This window comes from Denticeps clupeoides, chromosome 7, assembly GCF_900700375.1.
Source record: "Denticeps clupeoides chromosome 7, fDenClu1.1, whole genome shotgun sequence".
NCBI classification, from domain to species: domain Eukaryota; kingdom Metazoa; phylum Chordata; class Actinopteri; order Clupeiformes; family Denticipitidae; genus Denticeps; species Denticeps clupeoides.
The window spans coordinates 4,583,877-4,603,140 of NC_041713.1; the positions used below are offsets into that span (position 1 = coordinate 4,583,877).

The window sequence follows — 19,264 nt, forward strand, 5'->3', positions numbered from 1 at the left end:
CCTGTCTGCCATCGGTGTGATGCGTACGGCCGAACTGCAGGCATCGAGCGACAGAGAACACGCATTACGGCTCCTTACGCTCTCCTTGCTGGTTTCCATGGTAATAAACAAACCTGAGCGCTGACAAGGGACGGTGAGTGAACTGCAGCTCTCGGTTTGAGTGAAGTGGCGCGTGTAGATGTTGCGCCCTCTAGTGGCTCCAAAAGTCATTTTAAAAAGCAGCGTCCCAGTACAGCTGCATTTATATTGGACCATTTACTCCATACCAATCAAACCAGACAAATAAACACACCTGGCCAGAATGAAGGACGGTTTGCATGAACAATATATCTGAAGTGGGGCAGTGGTGGCCTAATCAAAAGGTTGCCGGTTCGAAGCACGATTTGCCAAGGTGCCTCTGAGGTGGCACTGAGCAAAGCACCGTCCCCAAACACTGCTCCTCGGGCGCCTGTCATGGCTGCCCACTGCTCACCAAGGGTGATGGTTAAAAGTAGAGGACACATTTCGTTGTGTCACCGTGTGCTGCGCTGCAGTGTTTCACAATGACGATCACTTCACTCAAGTGTGAGGAATCACGTCACTTTTCTAACTGCAAATACCTTTACTGTGAATAATGTGCACTTGCTTGATCTTAAGAAAGGTGTTTAGTTCCGTGCGCTTTAGTTTTATGCTCTCTGTGTCTGAAGAAAGGAAATGTGACTCTGTAAGACCCCGCCTACACATGTACACACAGTCAGCATGTCACACGGGGCCAGGGAGGACTGGGAAGAACATTAAAGCGGTGGTCGAGTGGGAAACACACTCGCCTGTGAACCAGAAGGCCCAGGTTCAAATCCCACTTACTACCATTGTGTCCCTGAGCAAGACACTTAACCCTGAGTGTCCCCCCGGGGGGGTGAGGGGGGGGCTGTCCATGTAACTACTGATTGTAAGTGGCTACTGATAAGAGCGTCTGGTAAATGCTGTAACTGTTAATGAAAATGTAAAGTTCTTGTTGTATGCAGAAGAGACACTTTCTGCCCCGAAACACACCAAATTATATTACTAAATCAGAGGAAACAGACAAACAAAAAAACAAAAAAGAGTTTTCTAAAAATACAGGAATGAAACATCAGAACAGGAAAAAAAAAAGCGACGCTTGGCCTGACAACTGTTTACTGTCTTCAAGTGTTTTCCAAGGAGCGAAATACACAGAAATCCCGTTCTGGCAGATGGACGTGAGCCTGCATTATTAACCCGAGACGTGCCTCGCGAAGTGCTACTCCGAACAGTGACAAAATATGACACTTAAGTCAAGGATGTCCGAGCTGCGTTCAGCTCGCAGTCTCTCCTGGAGGCGTGGGGTGTGAATCCCACTTCTGACATAAAACCAAGTTTGCTTGGGCTGTGGTGGCCTAGTGGGTAAGGAAATGGACCCATAATCAGAAGGTGCCACTGAGCAAGGGACCGTCCCCACACACTGCTCCCCGGGCGCCTGTCATGGCTGCCCACTGCTCGCCAAGGCTGATGGTTAAAAGCAGAGCACACAGTTTCGCCTTGTCACCATGTGCTGTGCCGCAGTATAAAAATATATAAACACTGTGTTAATGTAACGCAAATGGATTAACAAGGCCGCGTTTAGTTTGCTGTGTCAAAGACACATTATTCCCCTCATCTGGCAAGAGAGAGAAAGAAAGAAAGAAAGAAATAAAGAAAGAAAGCGCTTTCTCTTAATGGCAGCCCCCCTGCTGGCGCTGGGCGGGTGATGTATGCCTCTGACCACGACCACCGCTGCTCATCTGGCCCGCTGGCCGCGAGCTTTAAATCACCGCGAGCCCGAGGGCCGGATTTCACTGCGATGATGAACGACGGAGGAAACGTCGCTCTGAGGGGCAGGCTAGGAATAAAAATGGTCGTGAAGTTTTTAAAAAGAAGGGAATGAATATCGATTTAGGCTTTTAGTGTGCCGGTCAGGATTAGGTCACCTTTCAGCGCATACGTCACGTTTAATCCCCTCCTGCATCTCCTTACTGCTTCACTTCAACACGTAAACGTGTGTGCATGCGGCTGAATGATATGGCAGTAAAAAATATTCAAATATTCAACGTCTTGACACAATTGCAACACTTGTTATTATATAATGAACAGTTACTTGCAGATCTTATGCTGGGTAACCTATCGTATCATGAGAACCACGAAATCTGCGCCTCACGGTGCTCGGAATCCGATTTCGTCCTTTTGTAAAACAACATCTTACTGCTTGTGTACAATAAATACACATTTTTTCAGGTCTACAACGAAGAGCTGGTGTTGCTGGTATGATGTCAGGGGGGGAGTGGGGGGGGCAGAGGACCCAAGTGCAAGTGTTGAGGGTCGAGTTTCAAAGAAGTGATTTCACAGGTTGGGGTGATGATACTGAAGTGGGCGGAGACAGGACACAGGTTCGTGCAGACAGAGCAGATGAGCTGAGGGCGTGGCAAAAGGTGAGGGCTGATAGGACCAATGAACACATTGTAAAAAAAAAAAAAAAAAAAAAAAATTCTAGACATTTTTCTATATTTTGTCTGTTCATTTGCACCCAAAGGTACTAATAAACAGTCGGGATTTGTTTGAGAAATGCTCTGACCCTAGACCTGTGGAAAGGGGAAAGTTGAACTTGGTTTCTGGCTTGTGTTCTATTCCTGTGGTTCTCCACTGAACCCCATAACACTTTATGGGTTTTTTTTTTTAAGATTTTATTTTCTACTTGATCTATCTATAGCTGTAAATTGTGTTATAGTGTAATTTGGAGAAGATGCCACTTGCATTAAAGATTTACACTTACATTAACATTAATTCCTTTCTTACCACAAGATAATGAGGCAAGGAATATTCACCTTGTTCTGTATTATTTTGACAAATTATGGATTCTTACTTCAGTTCATTTAATTTAATGACGTTTAATAGTTAAATACCATTATATACTATTAATTCTCTGCTTGCATTTTACCAGAAAACCACAGTCTACATGTTGCTAGACTTTTTCATAAAACAGCACATACCTCTCATAAAAAAAAAAACAACAAAAAAAAACAACAACATTGTTTAAATCTTTTTTTTTTGTGTGTGTGAGCATGCGGTTGCATGCAAAAGACATCTTACATTTTCACCTGGAAACCTTCTCTGCAGAGACCCCCTCACAAACCACAAATCGTGAAATGTAGTCCGAAAAATATCGATCTACTCATGACAACGTGTAGACATCATGACTCTTTGAGGCCTGCTGAGAGATGCGCTCGGATTGCTGATGGACCGACATTGTGGACGCCGCTAATGAGGGCCTGTTTGTTGTGCAGGTTTTCAGCAGAAGAGAGACCATTAGTCGATCCTGACACCTCATTTACACATTAAAGTGGAACCATTGTTTACTCTCCTAACTTATTATGCACTCACATGCTTGCTCTGGATATGAGAGATTTTTTTAAATATTTTTTTTGCTTCTGCCATAATATCAACTCTTTGAAATGTTCCCGTTTGCTGCAGGTACTACAAATAACATCAAAGTACACAATTGCACGTTAATTATACTTGCCAAATGAGTTTTTGTTATTTGGACCATCATAGCGCATGTAACATTCATTGCATTTTCTATTAGAATTATTAGCAGAACTGCATTTAAATGAACGGAGAAGAGCGGTGCAGAGGCCGGGTTCACACAAGATGTATGTGCAATTTTTATTTTCTTATTTAACCATGTTCATATCACAACTTTAACGGCGCTCTCCTTCTTTCGAACAGAATTATTCACTGTGAAATGACCACGGACCAGCATTCATTCGACAAACGGACCGGAGGAGAAAACGTCGTTCCGAATTCCGCCACAAGGTGGCAGAAAAGAGGAAAGTTCTGGACAAGCCTCTGAACGCATGAAGTATTAAAATAATAATAATATGAATAATAATGTTTACACAATGTCAGTTTTTTGGCTCTATATTTTTTAACAATAATAATAATAGACGCAATGGGGCACTTTTAAACTTAAAGTTATGTTAATGTATTGTTGTTTTATGTGTTAATTTTTTTAAATGTCAAATACTAAATGCATCGATCGTTCCAAACATTTGACGTAACATACACATGGTTTACCGTGACTATCTCCAGGCGGGCTGAAAAGTGTAGAAAGCGGCGTGGAAGCCCATGCCGGCACTCCCACTCGCTCCACCCTATAAGGAGCTGTGGGGTCGGAGGGAGGCGGAGAGAGAGAGAGAGAGAGAGAGAGAGAGAGATCACCACAACTTTTTCTTTTTTTTTTCCCTTCTCTCTCCCCTCTTTCTGGTCGAGTCTGAAGTGCCGCGCGTCCCGCCGAAAGCGCACGGCGCGCAGAATGCTGCAGGCATGGCGCGGAAAAGTGACTTTCTCGAGGTCCTGGTGCGGGACCGGTGGCACAGAGTGCTGGCGAGCCTGAGCGAGGAGACCCTGACGCTAAGCTGCGACGCGGACCTGAACGGGATCACCAACGGAACCGGCCACGCCGAGCCGTCCGGCAGCCCCGCGGCCGGGGTGCGCACCGCCTTCACGGAGCTGCCCGAGCAAGTGCCCGAGGCGATCGCCAACAAGAAGCGGTGCGTGGTGGTGGTGAAGCAGGACGTGGGGGGGCTCGGGATCAGCATTAAAGGCGGCAAGGAGAACAAGATGCCCATCCTCATCAGCAAGATCTTCAAGGGTCTGGCGGCGGACCAGACGCAGGCGCTGTACGTCGGGGACGCGATCCTGTCCGTGAACGGCGTGAACCTGCGGGACGCGACGCACGATGAGGCGGTGCAGGGGCTGAAGCGCGCCGGGAAGGAGGTGACGCTGGAAGGTGAGGTGCCGGAGAAGCGACGGTGGCAGGTGGGCTATGGCGCACCTGTCCTCGCCACGTTCCTGTGGTCGGAGGACTGGGTTGCCAGGTCCGCGCCTTTCCACACCTAGAACTCCTGCTTTTTTTTTTTTTTTTTTAAGAATTGGCGCGGGTTTATGTTCGTACTTTCAATGAATGTGATGTGTAAAATCGTATTCGAATGAACTAACACAGTCTCGCCACGCCTCTGTACTTAACCTGTGCTCTTTAATACGAGCGCCACCTTAAATTCGGTCAAAACGTCTCAAGGTTAACGATGAAGTAACTTTTTAAATGGCAGCATGTGGACTGGGTTGCCAGGTGCGCTCATTTTCCTGCGCAATCCAATTATTGACGCTGACAATATATTTACAGTTTCGATAAGTTGGGTGTATGAAAACAAGCGTTTCAATAAACTAGCCTCTCTAAATAACGAACAGCGCACTTCTCTACTGATTTAGTTCCTCTTTACTCCAGAGCCACCTTAACTCAAGTGCCTCCGAATCGAGGTTTGCAAAGGCGTAACTTTTATAACTCGCAACATATGGAGGACGTTTATATGTATCCCCTTGTAACACTTGACGACGTGCGGTAATATTTTGCGGCTTTATTGTCTTTTTTTTTTTTTTTTTTTTTTTTTTAATATGCGGTGGTTGGGCGGATCTGGCAACAAGGAGGGGTCATTACAGATTATCTGGGGTAGAGATCTGTCGGTTCGGGTTCTGTATCTGGACGCTTTAAATTGCCTCCAGTGGCGTTTTGTACGTTTGTAAGGGGTAGAAATAAGTAGAATGATACCAGGCAAGATTTTAAAAGTGCCCTGTGAAGTGAAAGTGAAGTGATTGTAGAACAGCAATGAAATGTGTCCTCTGCTTTTAACCAGTCACCGTTAGTGAGCAGCCGGGGAGCAGTGTGTGGGACCTCAGTGCCACCTTGGCGGCTCGGGATTCGAACCGCTGGCATTAATTCTGCACGTGCAATCATTTTCTTCTTCTGTATTTGGCTGAGAATAGAATGGTTAGGATTTTGACTGGCGTGGCATTTAATCCTGGGGCAGGACAAGGAAAGTGCCATGACCCCGTCAAGGTGAAGGCGGAAAGGTTCCTCAGGTGGATGTGTTGCGCAAACCGCCTATTATTTACACTCCAAACCTCAGACCAACGCCATGTAGGATTTCTAACCTCTTACTGACAATCGCAGCACGTGGCGACCAAGCAAACACAAGGCGAGACTTTTCCTCTCCTCATCAGGGCTGCAGTGGAAATAAAAGGAGGATTTTATACTATTCTGTCTGATGGACCCTTTATAAGATTTTTTTTTTTTGGTGCCTAGAAGATTCCGACTTGCACAATTCAAGTATTGTAAAAAAGCGAAAAGCTGTATGTGTAGAGGACTGTTGTTGAAGTAAAATCTGTGGTGGAACTCTGTACTATGCACCGCCGAGGCCTAATCCTCTTGAGCGTTGCAGTTAACCCCCCCCGGAGGAAGAGGATGGGCTGTGTCTCGACCCCCCCGCGGAGCCCCTGTTCTGAAAGAGGAGTTTTTCAATCCAGCTGAAAAAAGGGATTTTGCTGCTCGAATTGATCTGTTTGAACTTTGTTCACTGAAAGTCAGAGTTGTTGAGCTGGTTTTTGTTTGTTTGTTTGTTTGTTTGTTTGTTTGTTTGTTTGTTTGGGTTATAGTGTAACCAAACAGTCCAAAAAGTAAATTCCACAAGATAATAATTAATTTGCCCGAAATGCTGTCTTGCGTCACCCTTTCTGGGGACATTCTTGGGACTTGTTTGAGGACGTTGCCCCAACGTGTCCTCGTTGGATGGTGCATTGCACGTTCATCGTGAAGAATTTAATTCCGAGCAGGGATTGAGTAAATGATTAATTCCGACAGTTCTTTACTGATCTTACGAGAGCCTCCAGTGCACCAGTGGAGCTTCAGATAGACAGACACGTTGTGCTTAGTATCGAACTCGATTGACTTATTTCTTGCCAGTTTCTGTAGAAACTACTTTAGAAATATAAATACCCTTTAGGTAATGTGGTACCAGACTTCTTGAAGCCGTCCAGATGAATTAAGACTCAGTTCTTAATTCACCGAGATATAGCTGGAGATCTGAGGCCTTCTCAGCTTGTGATTGGATTAAAGGTCAGCGTCCGTGTTGGTAGATAAGCCTCATTGTGGAGTCGTCAAGTGTAAATAGAACGTTCCGCTCAGCCGATGGGACGAGTGGTAAAAAAATATATACATATGCGAATGGGCTCAGATTGGTGCAGTTTCCGTGATGAGCAAACTGACTTCAAGTGAATTTTTGTGCCAAATCCAAAGAAATTCCATTGGGGTACCGCGGATGGGATGGGTTTACGGACTCCTAGGCCATGGTGGTCAGCGCGGGAAGCTTCTAGTCACATCTTTCAATACAAATATCAACTTTAACTGGACAATTTTTTTGGAGAATGTAGTCGTGAAAAAACCAAGAACTTCATGCCCCACCCAGCAGTCACCCATGAAGCCCACCAAGTCCTGGAGGAGCCGAGTCGAGTCTGTGGACCGTTCAGTTGCGGGTGTTTCATTATGTTTCATCAGTAGCTTTGGTATTCACATCATAACATGATCTGGAAGCAAAGATGGACCCCCGCTGTAGCGCCGTGGCGAGGAACAGTTTAGCATTCGGGGTGTAGGTGCTTCACGTTCTCACTCTGTGCCGCTTTGATGGTGGTAGGACGTGTGGTCACACTTATCTTAAGGTCGTCGTGTGACCTGTGGCCTTATCTGCTGACAGCACTGTGACTTCATCACCGCGCAAGTGATTAAGTGATTGTCATTGTGGAACACTGCAGCACAGCACACGGTGACTCAACAAAATGTGTCCTCTGCTTTTAACCGTCACCCTTGGTGAGCAGTGGGCACCACTGTAGGGAGGGGGTTCTTGAAAAGCCAAAAGCACCCAAATCACTCAAGGACTTGTGACTCATTTGATAAGGGCCATTTCAAGGCAAAAATCAATTTCTGGTCTCTCATGTACCTCATTCAATATAATCATTCATCTGTAATAATAGTCATTTCATGAAAAATCCATTTTAGGCCTAACTATATTTCTTTTTCCAAATGACTCTGAGGAAGAAGTAGTTCACATGACAGTCCTTCAGACAGTCAAAAAATGACTAAATCACCCTTTTTCACATGACACGCATCCTGTTCGTCACCACACCCATCTTAAAAAAATCCCCAAATTTCAGGCATTCCAACATTTTATTCCAACATTTATTTATATTCTCTGACCATTTTGAACATGGTCAAAGCCTAGACATTACATTTCTTGCTTAATTATTACAATGCAATCGTCGTCATCCTTTGGCTGCTCCTGTATGGGGTCCCCACAGTGGAGCAAACGGTCTGGTTGTCTGCATAAAGTGAAGTGATTGTCACATGTGATACACAGCAGCACAGCACACGGTGCACACAGTGAAATTTGTCCTCTGCATTTAACCATCACCCTGAGTGAGCAGTGGGCAGCCATGACAGGCGCCTGGGGGGCAGTGTGTGGGAACGGTGCTTTGCTCAGTGGCACCTTGGCGGATCGGGATTCGAACCGGCAACCTTCTGATTATGGGGCCGCTTCCTTAAACGCTAGGCTACCACTGCCCCAAAAATAGAACGTTCTCCATAACCAACATGGCAAAAGTTTTACGTCTTCCTGATGCAACCTTCCACGTTTACCCGGGCTTGGGACGGCCACCAAGAAACACACCATCACATGTGTCCCCGGTGGCTATTAGAAAGCAATACTGTTACTATTTATGCTCACATTACACCATAATCTCTATATCTATTAGATGTACAATGTCATATTTTACTGCTCGGGACATAAATACTGACATTGTCCTCAAAAATAATATAGTATTTTCTCAATGTCCGTTCCCGTGTCCAGTCAGTCTGTTTAATCCTGTGTGTGTGTGTGTGTGTGTGTGTGTGTGTTTCAGTAAAGTACATGCGGGAGGCCACGCCGTACGTTAAAAAGGGCTCCCCTGTGTCAGAGATCGGATGGGAGACTCTGCCCCCCGAGTCCCCGCGGCTGTGCAGCCCCCACTCGGAGACCAGCAGCGCCCCCGTCCTCTCGCTGCAGGGAGACCGCAGGTGCATCCAGCTGAAGATGTGCCACGTCACCAGGGCCATGACCACGCCCGACCCTGACAACAGGTAGTGTCATGTCACATTCAGGGGGTCACACGGCTGTGTGGTCCATATTTTGGCCAAAATTCACAAACATTTAAAACAATTAAACAATGACCCTGTTTTTATCGAACTGACACTTTTAACAGTTCACAATTAAACAGGGTTTTCTTTAGATTTTACTTCACATCTGAAAATGAAGGAAAACAGTAAAAATAAATAATATATATTACATTGGTAGGATTCGTCACATGGCAAGTTAATTCATCCGGATTAGAATCGTACATCCATATCACCGTGTCCTTTCATTATCGACACTCGTCTCAAAAAAACATGATGGGACCAGTAATACACGAATACTGAATAATCAGAGAGCAAATTATGACTAAAGACTCCCATTTCCTTTACACAAGCGGGCAAGAAGTGACAAAATGTTTCAAAAATGTTTTTTTTTTTTTTTTTTTTTTTTTGGGGGGGGGGGGGTTGTGAAATAATGGATGTGTCGTAAAATCTGTTATATTAGTTTACAGAACATTTTTTTTTTTACATTTAATAAGATTGTGAGTTTTAACGTTGTCGCATTAACAAAAGTGATCTGACTTTTGTTGTGTTTTTTAATTTTTTTTGGGGTGGGAAAAAAAAGTTCACGCTTCAGCAAAACGATGAAGCAGCAACCACACATGCAGAGTGTGAAGATCAGTCAGAACGCAACTGAGCGAGTGTGTTGGTGTGTGGGGTGTGGGTTTAATGGTGCATCTTGTCTCATCCACAAAAAAAAAAAAGAGGCAGCGGTGTGTTTCCTGTTCCACTCACCGACTGCTTATTAATAAACGCTCGGTGTGTCTTGGACAAAAAACTGGTATAAAGGTCTGTTCAGAGTTCTGTCAATCGACTAAAAAATAGATTTTTCATTTTTAACAGTGGTCTTTATTTCCGTTTTAAATCTGTATTAAAAACAGATTTTTCTTCGTTAGTGGAATATTTTGACTGAACACGTCCCACAGAGGATACTTAGGAGATGAATTAATGCCTGGGGAAGTACAGCCGTTTTCTGTTTACCCAGCAGCGTCGGGGCAGGAGATGACCATCCATCACATTAACATCCCGCTCGACTCCGGTGGTGATGGGAGACGGGGAATCCTGCTACCAAAAAAAAGAATATCTGGCAACGGGCCCGTCTGCTCCGGATATAGCACAAACCTGCTCCATCAGTGTAAACCCTCCACACACACGCTCCTCTGCGTGTGTGTATCAGCAGCTGTAAGTAGGGAGCGCTTCTCCCTGCAGTGGAAATTTAAACAGCTGTCTGATGAAGTCCAGTGGAGGAGAGGACTTTACCCGTTTATAAATCTTGACGCGTGCAGGTCACGACCTTTCCACTCTCTGCACCGTTCCAGTTTATTAGAATTGCATTTAATATAAATGACACATGCATTAGCATTGGCCTTTTGTTATGCTCTTTTTTGAAGGCCACAGTGGTGCATGACCTCAAATGGGCAGAAACATGGTTTCTGAGACGCTGTCTAAATTTGTCCCGGACATCAGTTTCCCATGTCGGAGCTGTGGATGGCCTTGAAGGGCAGGGCTCCCGAGAACCCTTCCAGAAACCTTCCATCCTGGCCCTGTCGGACGCGTTCTGCTCCATACGGCGTGGAGCTTCTGCTTCTCCTCAGACTCTGGTCCTTTTTGCCTTTTTAAAGTCTATTTTTATGCTGTGGATGATGAATGGCTAAGAAACGTACCAGCGTAATCACACGGGGTTACGCTGTGTTCTCGTACTCGTTTTTATAAAAGTATAAAAAAAAATTTATATGTGAATGCTGCAATCTGTTTTTCTGGTGTAGTAAAGGGCCGTTATATATCCCCCATCGTGCATTTCTCAGCAGACTTGATGCAGGAAAATGATGAATCTCTGATTATTTAAATGATTTTCTTCTTTTTTTTTTTATTTTTGCTTGTTTGCAGGCAGTTTGAACTTCATTCCGCCGATGCCCGACACACCATAGTTCTGCGCTGTAAGGACTCGTCCTCGGCCCAGACGTGGTTCTCCATGGTGCAGGCCACCACCCATGCACTCATGAACAAGGTCCTAACAGAGGTCAAAGTGTATGTGGGCCGGACGGGGCTTGCCGGCAGCCGAGAGCTACGACACGTGGGTTGGCTGTCCAGGAAGGTGGGTGGACGTATAGATGGCTGGAGCACTGGAGATGATGACCACATGTTATGTTCTGCTTCTGATGTGATTCTGTCATTTACAGCATTTATCAGACACCCTTATCCAGAGCGACTTATAATCAGTAGTTACAGGGACAGTCCCCCCCTGGAGACACTCTGGGTTAAGTGTCTTGCTCAGGGACACAATGGTAGTAAGTGGGGTTTGAACCTGGGGCTTCTGGTTCACAGGCGAGCGTGTTACCCACTAGGCGCCGACTATTGTGGTTTTGGTTTCATCCTGGGTGGATATTTGTGAGGAGGAATTGGGATTGAATACTGAATACGCGGGCATGACATATTCAGAATACTGAACTGTTTTAAGGCACAAAATAGAACGTCCCGGATAATACTGGCAAGTGTCATAATTAGAAAGAACATGAATAGAATTTTTCGCATCACCACAGATGTATTCTCTTGTTTTTTAAAGAAAGGAGCTATTCTGAATGCGTGCAAAACGCTTCTTTCCACAGCAACAGCTGGTCGCCGCTCCTGAAACGACGATGTGTGCCCGTTCGTTCGACTTCCTGGTCTAGTCTCAGCGTTTTGTCCTTCCTTGATGTGCAGAACTCTGTCCTGCAGCAGGCGCCGGTTCACGTTCAGCTACCTGAGCTGTGACGCTCCGGCCGTAATGAAAATTCCTCACTTTCATGTAGAGGACACCGGATTTAAAGGGACGTCCCCAGCTGAGTTCAAAAACCACTTTATAGTTGCAGAAAATTGGCAGGGGGGCTGTCAAGACTGTGTGTGTGTGTGTGTGTGTGTGCTTAATTTATTCTGTGAGCCATGGCTAGAACTCAGAAGAGCTCAAAAATGTACTTTCCGTGGAATTCCAAGTTGGCATGATGAGAGACTATATCCATCCATCCATTTACCAGTCTTTTTTTTCTTTACTTTACTTTACTTTACTTTACTTTATTTGGCAGACGCTTTTATCCAAAGCGACTTACAATGGGAAGACACCAGCAATTCTCGTTCGATTTCTATAGAATATCAAGTATACAAACTAAGAGCCCTGATAAGGCTTAGACTTGCCATTGAAGAACATGCTCGGAGAGTGTTGGGTGCTAGACTAAGAAAAATTATAATGTATTTATACATTTTGTATTTGTTTGTTAAATGTGTATGCATGTGTATGTGTTAAATTTGTCTGTAATATTTTTGGAATAAGAGGGTTTTCACCTTCTTCTTAAAAGTGGTGATAGTCTCGGCTAGTCGTGTGGAGGAGGGTAGGTTGTTCCACCAGCCAGGGACAACAACGGAGAACAGACATGATTGGAATCGGAGACCCCGTGAAGAAGGAATTTTTAGTCTCCTTTCGTTTGCCGATCTGAGAGAGCGTGTAGGAGTGTATCTAGGTAGTAGTGTGTTGATGTAGGAGGGCGCAGTTCCATTTACAGCCCTGTAGGCAAGCATCAAGGATTTGAACTCAATGCGAGCAGCTACCGGGAGCCAGTGGAGGGAGGTAAGGAGAGGTGTAACATGGGTGTATTTTGGCTGATTGAAAATGAGACGGGCTGCCATATTTTGGACCATCTGGAGTGGTTTTATGGTGACTGCAGAGGCTCCAGCCAGGAGAGAGTTACAGTAGTCGAGTTTGGAGATGACCATTGCCTGGACGAGGAGCTGCGTAGCCTGTTGTGAGAGAAAAGGCCGAATCTTGCGAATGTTGTAGAGAGTGAACCTGCAGGATCTGGAGATCGCAGCAACATGATGGTTCAAACTCAGTTTGTTATCTATCCAAACCCCAAGGCTTTTTGCAGATGCCGTGGGTGTTAACAATAGCGATCCAATTTGAATTGAAAGGTTTTGCTGAGGAGAATTGTTGCCCGGAAAGATCAGAATCTCGGTTTTGGATAGGTTGAGTTGGAGGTGTCGCTCAGACATCCATGCCGATATGTCTGAGAGGCAGGCCGAAATTTTTGTTGCTATAGTAGCATCTTCTGGTGGGAATGACAGATAGAGCTGGGTGTCATCAGCATAGGAGTGATAGGAGAAGCCATGTGATTGGATGATGTGACCAAGTGAGAGAGTGTATATTGAGAATAGAAGGGGGCCAAGGACAGAGCCTTGTGGAACCCCTGTGGTTACCCTAGAGAGGACAGATGTCTCACCTTCTATCTTGTATTCTGTCTATTCTACATTTTTTCTACTTTCTCTCTATTTTGTGTTCACTTGCTTCCAGCCCACATTTTCCTTCTTTCCTTCTGTTCATCTGTCTATGTTTCTGTCTGTTTTCATACTATATGTTTCTATCTTGTTCTCCGTCTCCTTTTTTCCACTTTTTCTCTAATTCATCCTTTTCTTTATTTACTTTATCTCTGTCTTCTGTTTTCTTTCTTTCTTTTGTTTCCATCCATCCATTCAGCCTTCATGTGCTCTCTATCTTTCTCAGTACTTTCACTGCTTTATCTCTCTGTCCCGTGTCTGTTGCTCGTCTTTTTCCTGTCATTAGCGGAGCTTTGACCCGGGGTCGTCACCGACGTGGCGGTGCCGAGGGTCCGTCTCTCTCAGCGGCTCTGATTACCGACCCGCCGCCCCCGCCTGTGAATGATTTACGGGAGGAGAGGATCCTTCAGGACGCGGAGTCGGCGTCCAAATTCCCCATTAACGTGTGTGGCGCTCACACGGCCGGTCAACAAGGGCCCGTTTGTGGCTCCGGCTTTGATGGGGAAACGCACTTCGGGTTTCCCACCGGCAACCCGATCGCGGGAGGGGCGGCCGGTAAAACGCTCCCGCCACGAGATGTTGTCATTAGCAGAAGTGTGTGTTTGTGATCAGGGTCGGGTCGTGTAATGTGCTTCATACGTTTCACACACGGCTTTTCTTTCATGACGTCAAGCAGTCAAATAGAAAAGTAACAGTTCATACTTTCAAAATGACTTTCTTTATTCCATCAATCATTACATAAGCGTACGTCATTTTTCAACAATAAACTTGTCCCATTCGCTGACTTGGTAAAAGTCTCAGTGCTGACAAGGGCAGTGGTTTGTGTTACACTCGTATACAACACGTTTAAATGTTTAATATCTTGTGAAATGAAGTGTCATTTGTCATTGTCACATCATCTGCATTTAACCCATCATCCTTAGTGGGCAGTGTGTGGGGATTTCGGTGGCACCTTGGCTCGGTACCACTGCCCGGTGGTTTTATTTTATATGGATTTGTGTATTGGGCAGTCGTGGCCTAGTGGTTAAGGAAGCGGAAGGTTGCCGGTTCGAATCCCAAGGTGCCCCGTCCCCCCACACGGCGCCTTTCGTGGCTGCACACTGCTCACCAAGGGTGATGCAGGGTTTCACAATGACATTCATTTCACTGTCACTTGTGATCTTGCCACAGTATTTCTTTTTCTTTTTTGAGGCAGTATGATTTTGCAAGAACAACTCTTAAGGCTTCTCTTATTCCCCGAATAAGATCTAAGAATAATCCGACGGGGTGACATTTTACCCATCTGAATTTTTTCCAAAATACGAGCTGGAATGAGGCGTGATCGGGATTAGCCTCTGATCTCTGTGCTCCTGCAGACGGAGAGCGAGAAGCAGCGCTGGAAGCCGGTGCTGGTGGCTCTGACAGAGAAGGACCTGCTCTTGTATGACTGTATGCCCCGGATGAAGGACGCCTGGCTGAGTCCGGCGCACACTTACCCTCTCCTGGCGACGCGGTACGTCCTGTAATATGCATTTCTAGTCTGTATGAAGCCTTGTCTGGTAAACCGTGGTGCTTGGGTCAGTAGCTATAAGATAAAGTGGCCACGGAGTCGCTAGCTGTGAATATAGTCAGAGTTTGTGGGTTTATTTTGGTTTTCAGATTGGTGCATTCCGGTCCAGAGAAGGGCTCCCCTCAGACGAGCATGGAGCTCACGTTCGCCACGCGCACGGGAACCAGGCTGGGCATCGAAACCCACCTTTTCAGAGCTGAGACGTGCAAGGACCTGTCACTCTGGTCCCGGCAGATCGTCAACGGCTGCCACAGCTCGGCGGAGATGATCAGAGAAGTGACCACCAGTGAGTACAGAGCACACCTATCAAAAAAAGACTCCATGAACTCGAAGAAAATCATTGGTTGGGGTCATTTGAATGCATTGTATCAGTTTGGGGATGATTCGTTTTGTCATTTGATGCAACTTTTTCAAGCCTGATGACCATGCACGTAAACTAACGCCCAGAGCCAGGACTCGAACTCACCACCTTGGAGGAGTGAGGCCATGACACTTAATTGCCATGCCTGCCATGTTTAAGATCATTAATTTTATCATGGTTTGTGCTAAAAGGTACATTAACATCAAGCATCAGGTGAGCCATCTCCAAAAATGAAGCAGAAAAGTGGTCGTTTTATCAGAGATTGGAAATCCTCTTAAAACCTAACCAGCCCTACAGAAAGCAATCCAGAAAAAAAACCCCAACTCTAAATAGCAAGTTGTCCATCCCTCCACTAGACAAACAGAGAGCGGAGAAAACTAAGACGCTTCATGCTGGTGTTTCCGCTCATCTGTCTGCATGGGTACAGAGGGACCGTCGCAACTTCGCGCCACTCAAACCTTTCACCAAAGAGTATTTAAATGTGGGACATCAACAATCAGGTTCAGGCTGTTCCGAGGTGTACACAGCAGGTTATTTCATGCGTGTGTTGACTCGGCTTCGTTTGGTCTGAATTGTGGGGGAGGAGTCTCCCCCCGAAGTCTTAATTACTGAAAATCGGGTTTCTAATCTTTACACATGAAGATGGAAGCTACAACTGACCGTTGTCTTTATGTGTGTGTTTGTGTGGGCGTGCACTAGTGCATGTGTGTTTTGTGCATGAGCACCGCAACTGTAATAATTCCTACTCCATGTGGAGCTCTTTGTCGCGCCTGCGTCCTGTCTCCTCCTTCGCCTGTAATCGTGATCGGACTGGATGTTTGTCCCCCCGTCTATTACGAGCAAAACATAAAAAAAAAGAGAAGAGTTTTCATGTATTCATTTCTTTAAACTACCTCACGGTGTGTGGCCCCCGTGTACCGAACAAAGGGTCACAGAAAAAAAATACTCCTGGGAAATTGTGCAAGACCGGAGCGTCCCGGGACTAAAGCGCCCTCTGCGTCCTCTCAAACGTCTGGGAACCCCAGTGCAGGCTGCCGCGAGGCTGCTGACTGGAGCTTCGAAAGTGAAGAGTGGGGGGTAGTAGCCTAGAGGGTAACACACTCACCTATGAACCAGAAGACCCGGGTTCAAATCCCACTTACTACCATTGTGTCCCTGAGCAAGACACTTAACCCTAAGTTGCTCCAGGGGGGACTGTCCCTGTAACTACTGATTGTAAGTCGCTCTGGATAAGGGCGTCTGAGAAATGCTGTAAATGTATGTAAATGAGTTGAGCTCGGGGTTGACTGGAGCTGAACACTGAGCACAAACATACCGGACCTCTTCAGTTTATTAAAACCTGATCCGAGTGTCCTCTCCACCGCCAAGTCTTCCTAAAACCACCAGTGCTTGGCACACTGCTTCCAGGAAAACGTTGTTTTGGGGTCGCAGCCATATATGGGCAGTGGTGGAAAAGGGCACGTTTGGCGGCGGCATCGTGTTTCCGTTGCCTGTGTTTTGGTTCGGTACGGGGCAGCTCGTGACGTTTAATAAAGGCGGAGGCTAGAGGTTTTCCAAAGAAGGACATTTTTACAACATGACCGCATGTCAGACTTTCCTCGTTTCATTCTCTGGGAATTTTTCAGTGGATTAATAATTAAAAGCCCCCCCCCATTACTCAGAGCTGGAGTTACTTGCCCAGTAACTTTGTTTCTATGTTGCATAGGCTCCGCCCTCCAACAGGCCTTCCCCATTGGATATACATGGATAGACGCGAGAATACCCGACCACATGTGACCGCAAAGCTGGCGAGATGCATGCCCTGACTCTCATATCCATCAAATGAGCCGGAGCAAAACGGCGGCGTGCACCGTGCGGGGCGGGAAGGCCCTTGCATCAGCCATCGTCGCACCTCCGAAAGAGAGTTGCCGACGTCGCAAAGCGCACGCACGCCTCACCACAGCTCCCGAGGCACCCGAGTCGGTGGCTCAAAGTCTGTCCGCCACCGGCTGCAAATCATTTACCAACCGCTGGGTATGGGATGCAGGCGCCAAGCACCTAAAAATCATTTTAGCAACTGGTGGCTAGACACCGCCAGCTTCCCAAACCCCCGGTGACTGGCAGGGATTGCCGCTGCAAACACCTTCTGTGGTCCTGAGGGGACGTTGGCACTTCCTGTAAAGAGCAGGCTGTTTGCTCACCACCCTGCATGAAGTGTAGCAGGACAGAGTAGACGGGCTAGGCTGTCCTTCTGAAGCGCCACACCGCCAAACGTACAGCACGGGCCAATGGGGGGGGGGTTTGTGGGTTTATTTTGAAAACCAAAATAAACCCACAAACTCTGACTATATTCACAGCTAGCGACTCCGTGGCCACTTTGTTAGCTTATAGCTACTGGCCCTGTTAAATGTTATAGCACAATGGACTAACAGAATACATGATGTCTGTGTCTAATGTTCTCATTGAACATGTCTTTTTACTAATTTTACTAGCCTTACTCTAATTTTATTAGATTTAATTTTCTCCCTTGTTCTAATTTAATTGTATAACGTAACTATGCACAGTCACAACAGGTTGCTCCAGAGAGAAAACCACAGCGACTTGGACACAAACTGGTCTGCCACTGGGTGGCCGAAGTTGTCCCAGATTACTTTCACTAGTGAAGGACACAGTTGTCATTTGTCCCATTGCGGACCACCCCTCGACGTTTGGTCTGGACTTTTGTTGAGGTGTCCAGAGGCGCGCTGAGCTCTGAGGGATCTCACGTGCGTCACCGCCCACTGCCAGATCGCCTGTGCAGCGTCCTGCACGTGGGGGGATGTCACCCCGGCCTGGTGATTGACGTATGCCCGTACATATCAGGACATGAAGCAGCGCCTTCTGGACTGCCCACCGCTCCAGCAAGTTGATGTGCTGCCTGGGAAAGGCCAACGTGGGCCCTCCCCCAAACCAACCCCGCAAACACCTCATGTGCTGCTGCCATGTGGCCCAGCATCTGCACGTGCAGGACATTACGTGTCACAACCAGAAGCAGAGCGCTGCGTTCAGGTGAGAGAAAGGCAATCGTCCTCCTGGAGTCGAGATGAATGGGCAGAAAAGCAATGCGCTGCTGAGGGGTCACGGTGCTCTCCTCTATAATTACGGCGAACCCCATTGTGCTTACATGCCTCACAACCACATGGATGTGGGCGGCCGATTGTGGGCCGCAGAATTCCACGGCCAGCCCCAGCGGCCCATGCTTTGTGGAGCAGGTCCCATCGCTGCGTGCACAGCCTACTTGGCTCCTGCCCTGCTCTGAGCCGCATGCTCGGTGGCAGTGGCGGACATGTTTGAAAAAGACCCAGGCGCCGTGCACACCACCTGGTGGTGCCAGGCTGGGAATAATTACCCCGCTTCTCTATTGGGCAATCGCCGCGTCTCCAGTACCTGCAGACGACCATGGTCACGTTGTCGATGAGCGCCACCGCAACGAAGCCCTGGTTAAGCATCACCGAAGTTGTGCAGTCTACGTCTTGTGCCCGGCCAGCGAGACTGGGGTACCTGTGCGCTGACCAGGTGGCGCTCAGCCGCCGGTGGTCCGGCATTTCCGAGGCAGTCGGACTTTGCAGGGGGGGTTTGCGAGCAGCGGGCAGACGGTGCAGTCATCGAAGGGGTTCTTCCTCCGCTGCCCTGAAAGTGAGGGTCTGCTCCTTGAAGACCAGTGACCTTTTACGCCATTTGGGGCCAGGACAGAGAAGAGAAGAGTCTAGATGTGTCTTCCTCGTACCTTCAGCGGTGGAGGGACCAGTCCTGCTCACAGACCAGGATGTTGTTATTCCTGCGGTTAGGATTAGACATGCAACTCCTATGAATTGTGATTGATTCAGATTCTTTAGAAAAAAAAACCTAAATTTGTATTCAGTATTTTGGTGTGATTCAGCTCAATTTGGTAAAATTAACAGAATACAAATTAATAGAATACAAATGAGAGCTAATTTTATATGTTTTATAA

The 19,264-nt window shown here is 46.7% G+C and overlaps 2 protein-coding genes across 2 annotated transcripts in view; one reads left to right on the plus strand and one right to left on the minus strand.

The window, feature by feature from the left end:
* Positions 1–19,264, plus strand: part of sntb1 (syntrophin, basic 1) — a 22,212-nt gene continuing 2,948 nt past the window's right edge. Inside the window, exons 1-6 of the mRNA XM_028985682.1 lie at positions 1–133; positions 3,757–4,819; positions 8,815–9,031; positions 10,970–11,177; positions 14,740–14,876; positions 15,023–15,219. Coding sequence (XP_028841515.1) covers positions 4,156–4,819; positions 8,815–9,031; positions 10,970–11,177; positions 14,740–14,876; positions 15,023–15,219 — 1,423 coding nt within the window. The 5' untranslated portion in view covers positions 1–133; positions 3,757–4,155. The remainder of the gene's footprint in view (positions 134–3,756; positions 4,820–8,814; positions 9,032–10,969; positions 11,178–14,739; positions 14,877–15,022; positions 15,220–19,264) is intronic.
* mtbp (MDM2 binding protein) overlaps positions 18,652–19,264 on the minus strand; it is an 18,682-nt gene continuing 18,069 nt past the window's right edge. Inside the window, exon 22 of the mRNA XM_028985681.1 lies at positions 18,652–19,090. Within this exon, the coding sequence (XP_028841514.1) occupies positions 19,085–19,090 (6 nt within the window). The 3' untranslated portion in view covers positions 18,652–19,084. The remainder of the gene's footprint in view (positions 19,091–19,264) is intronic.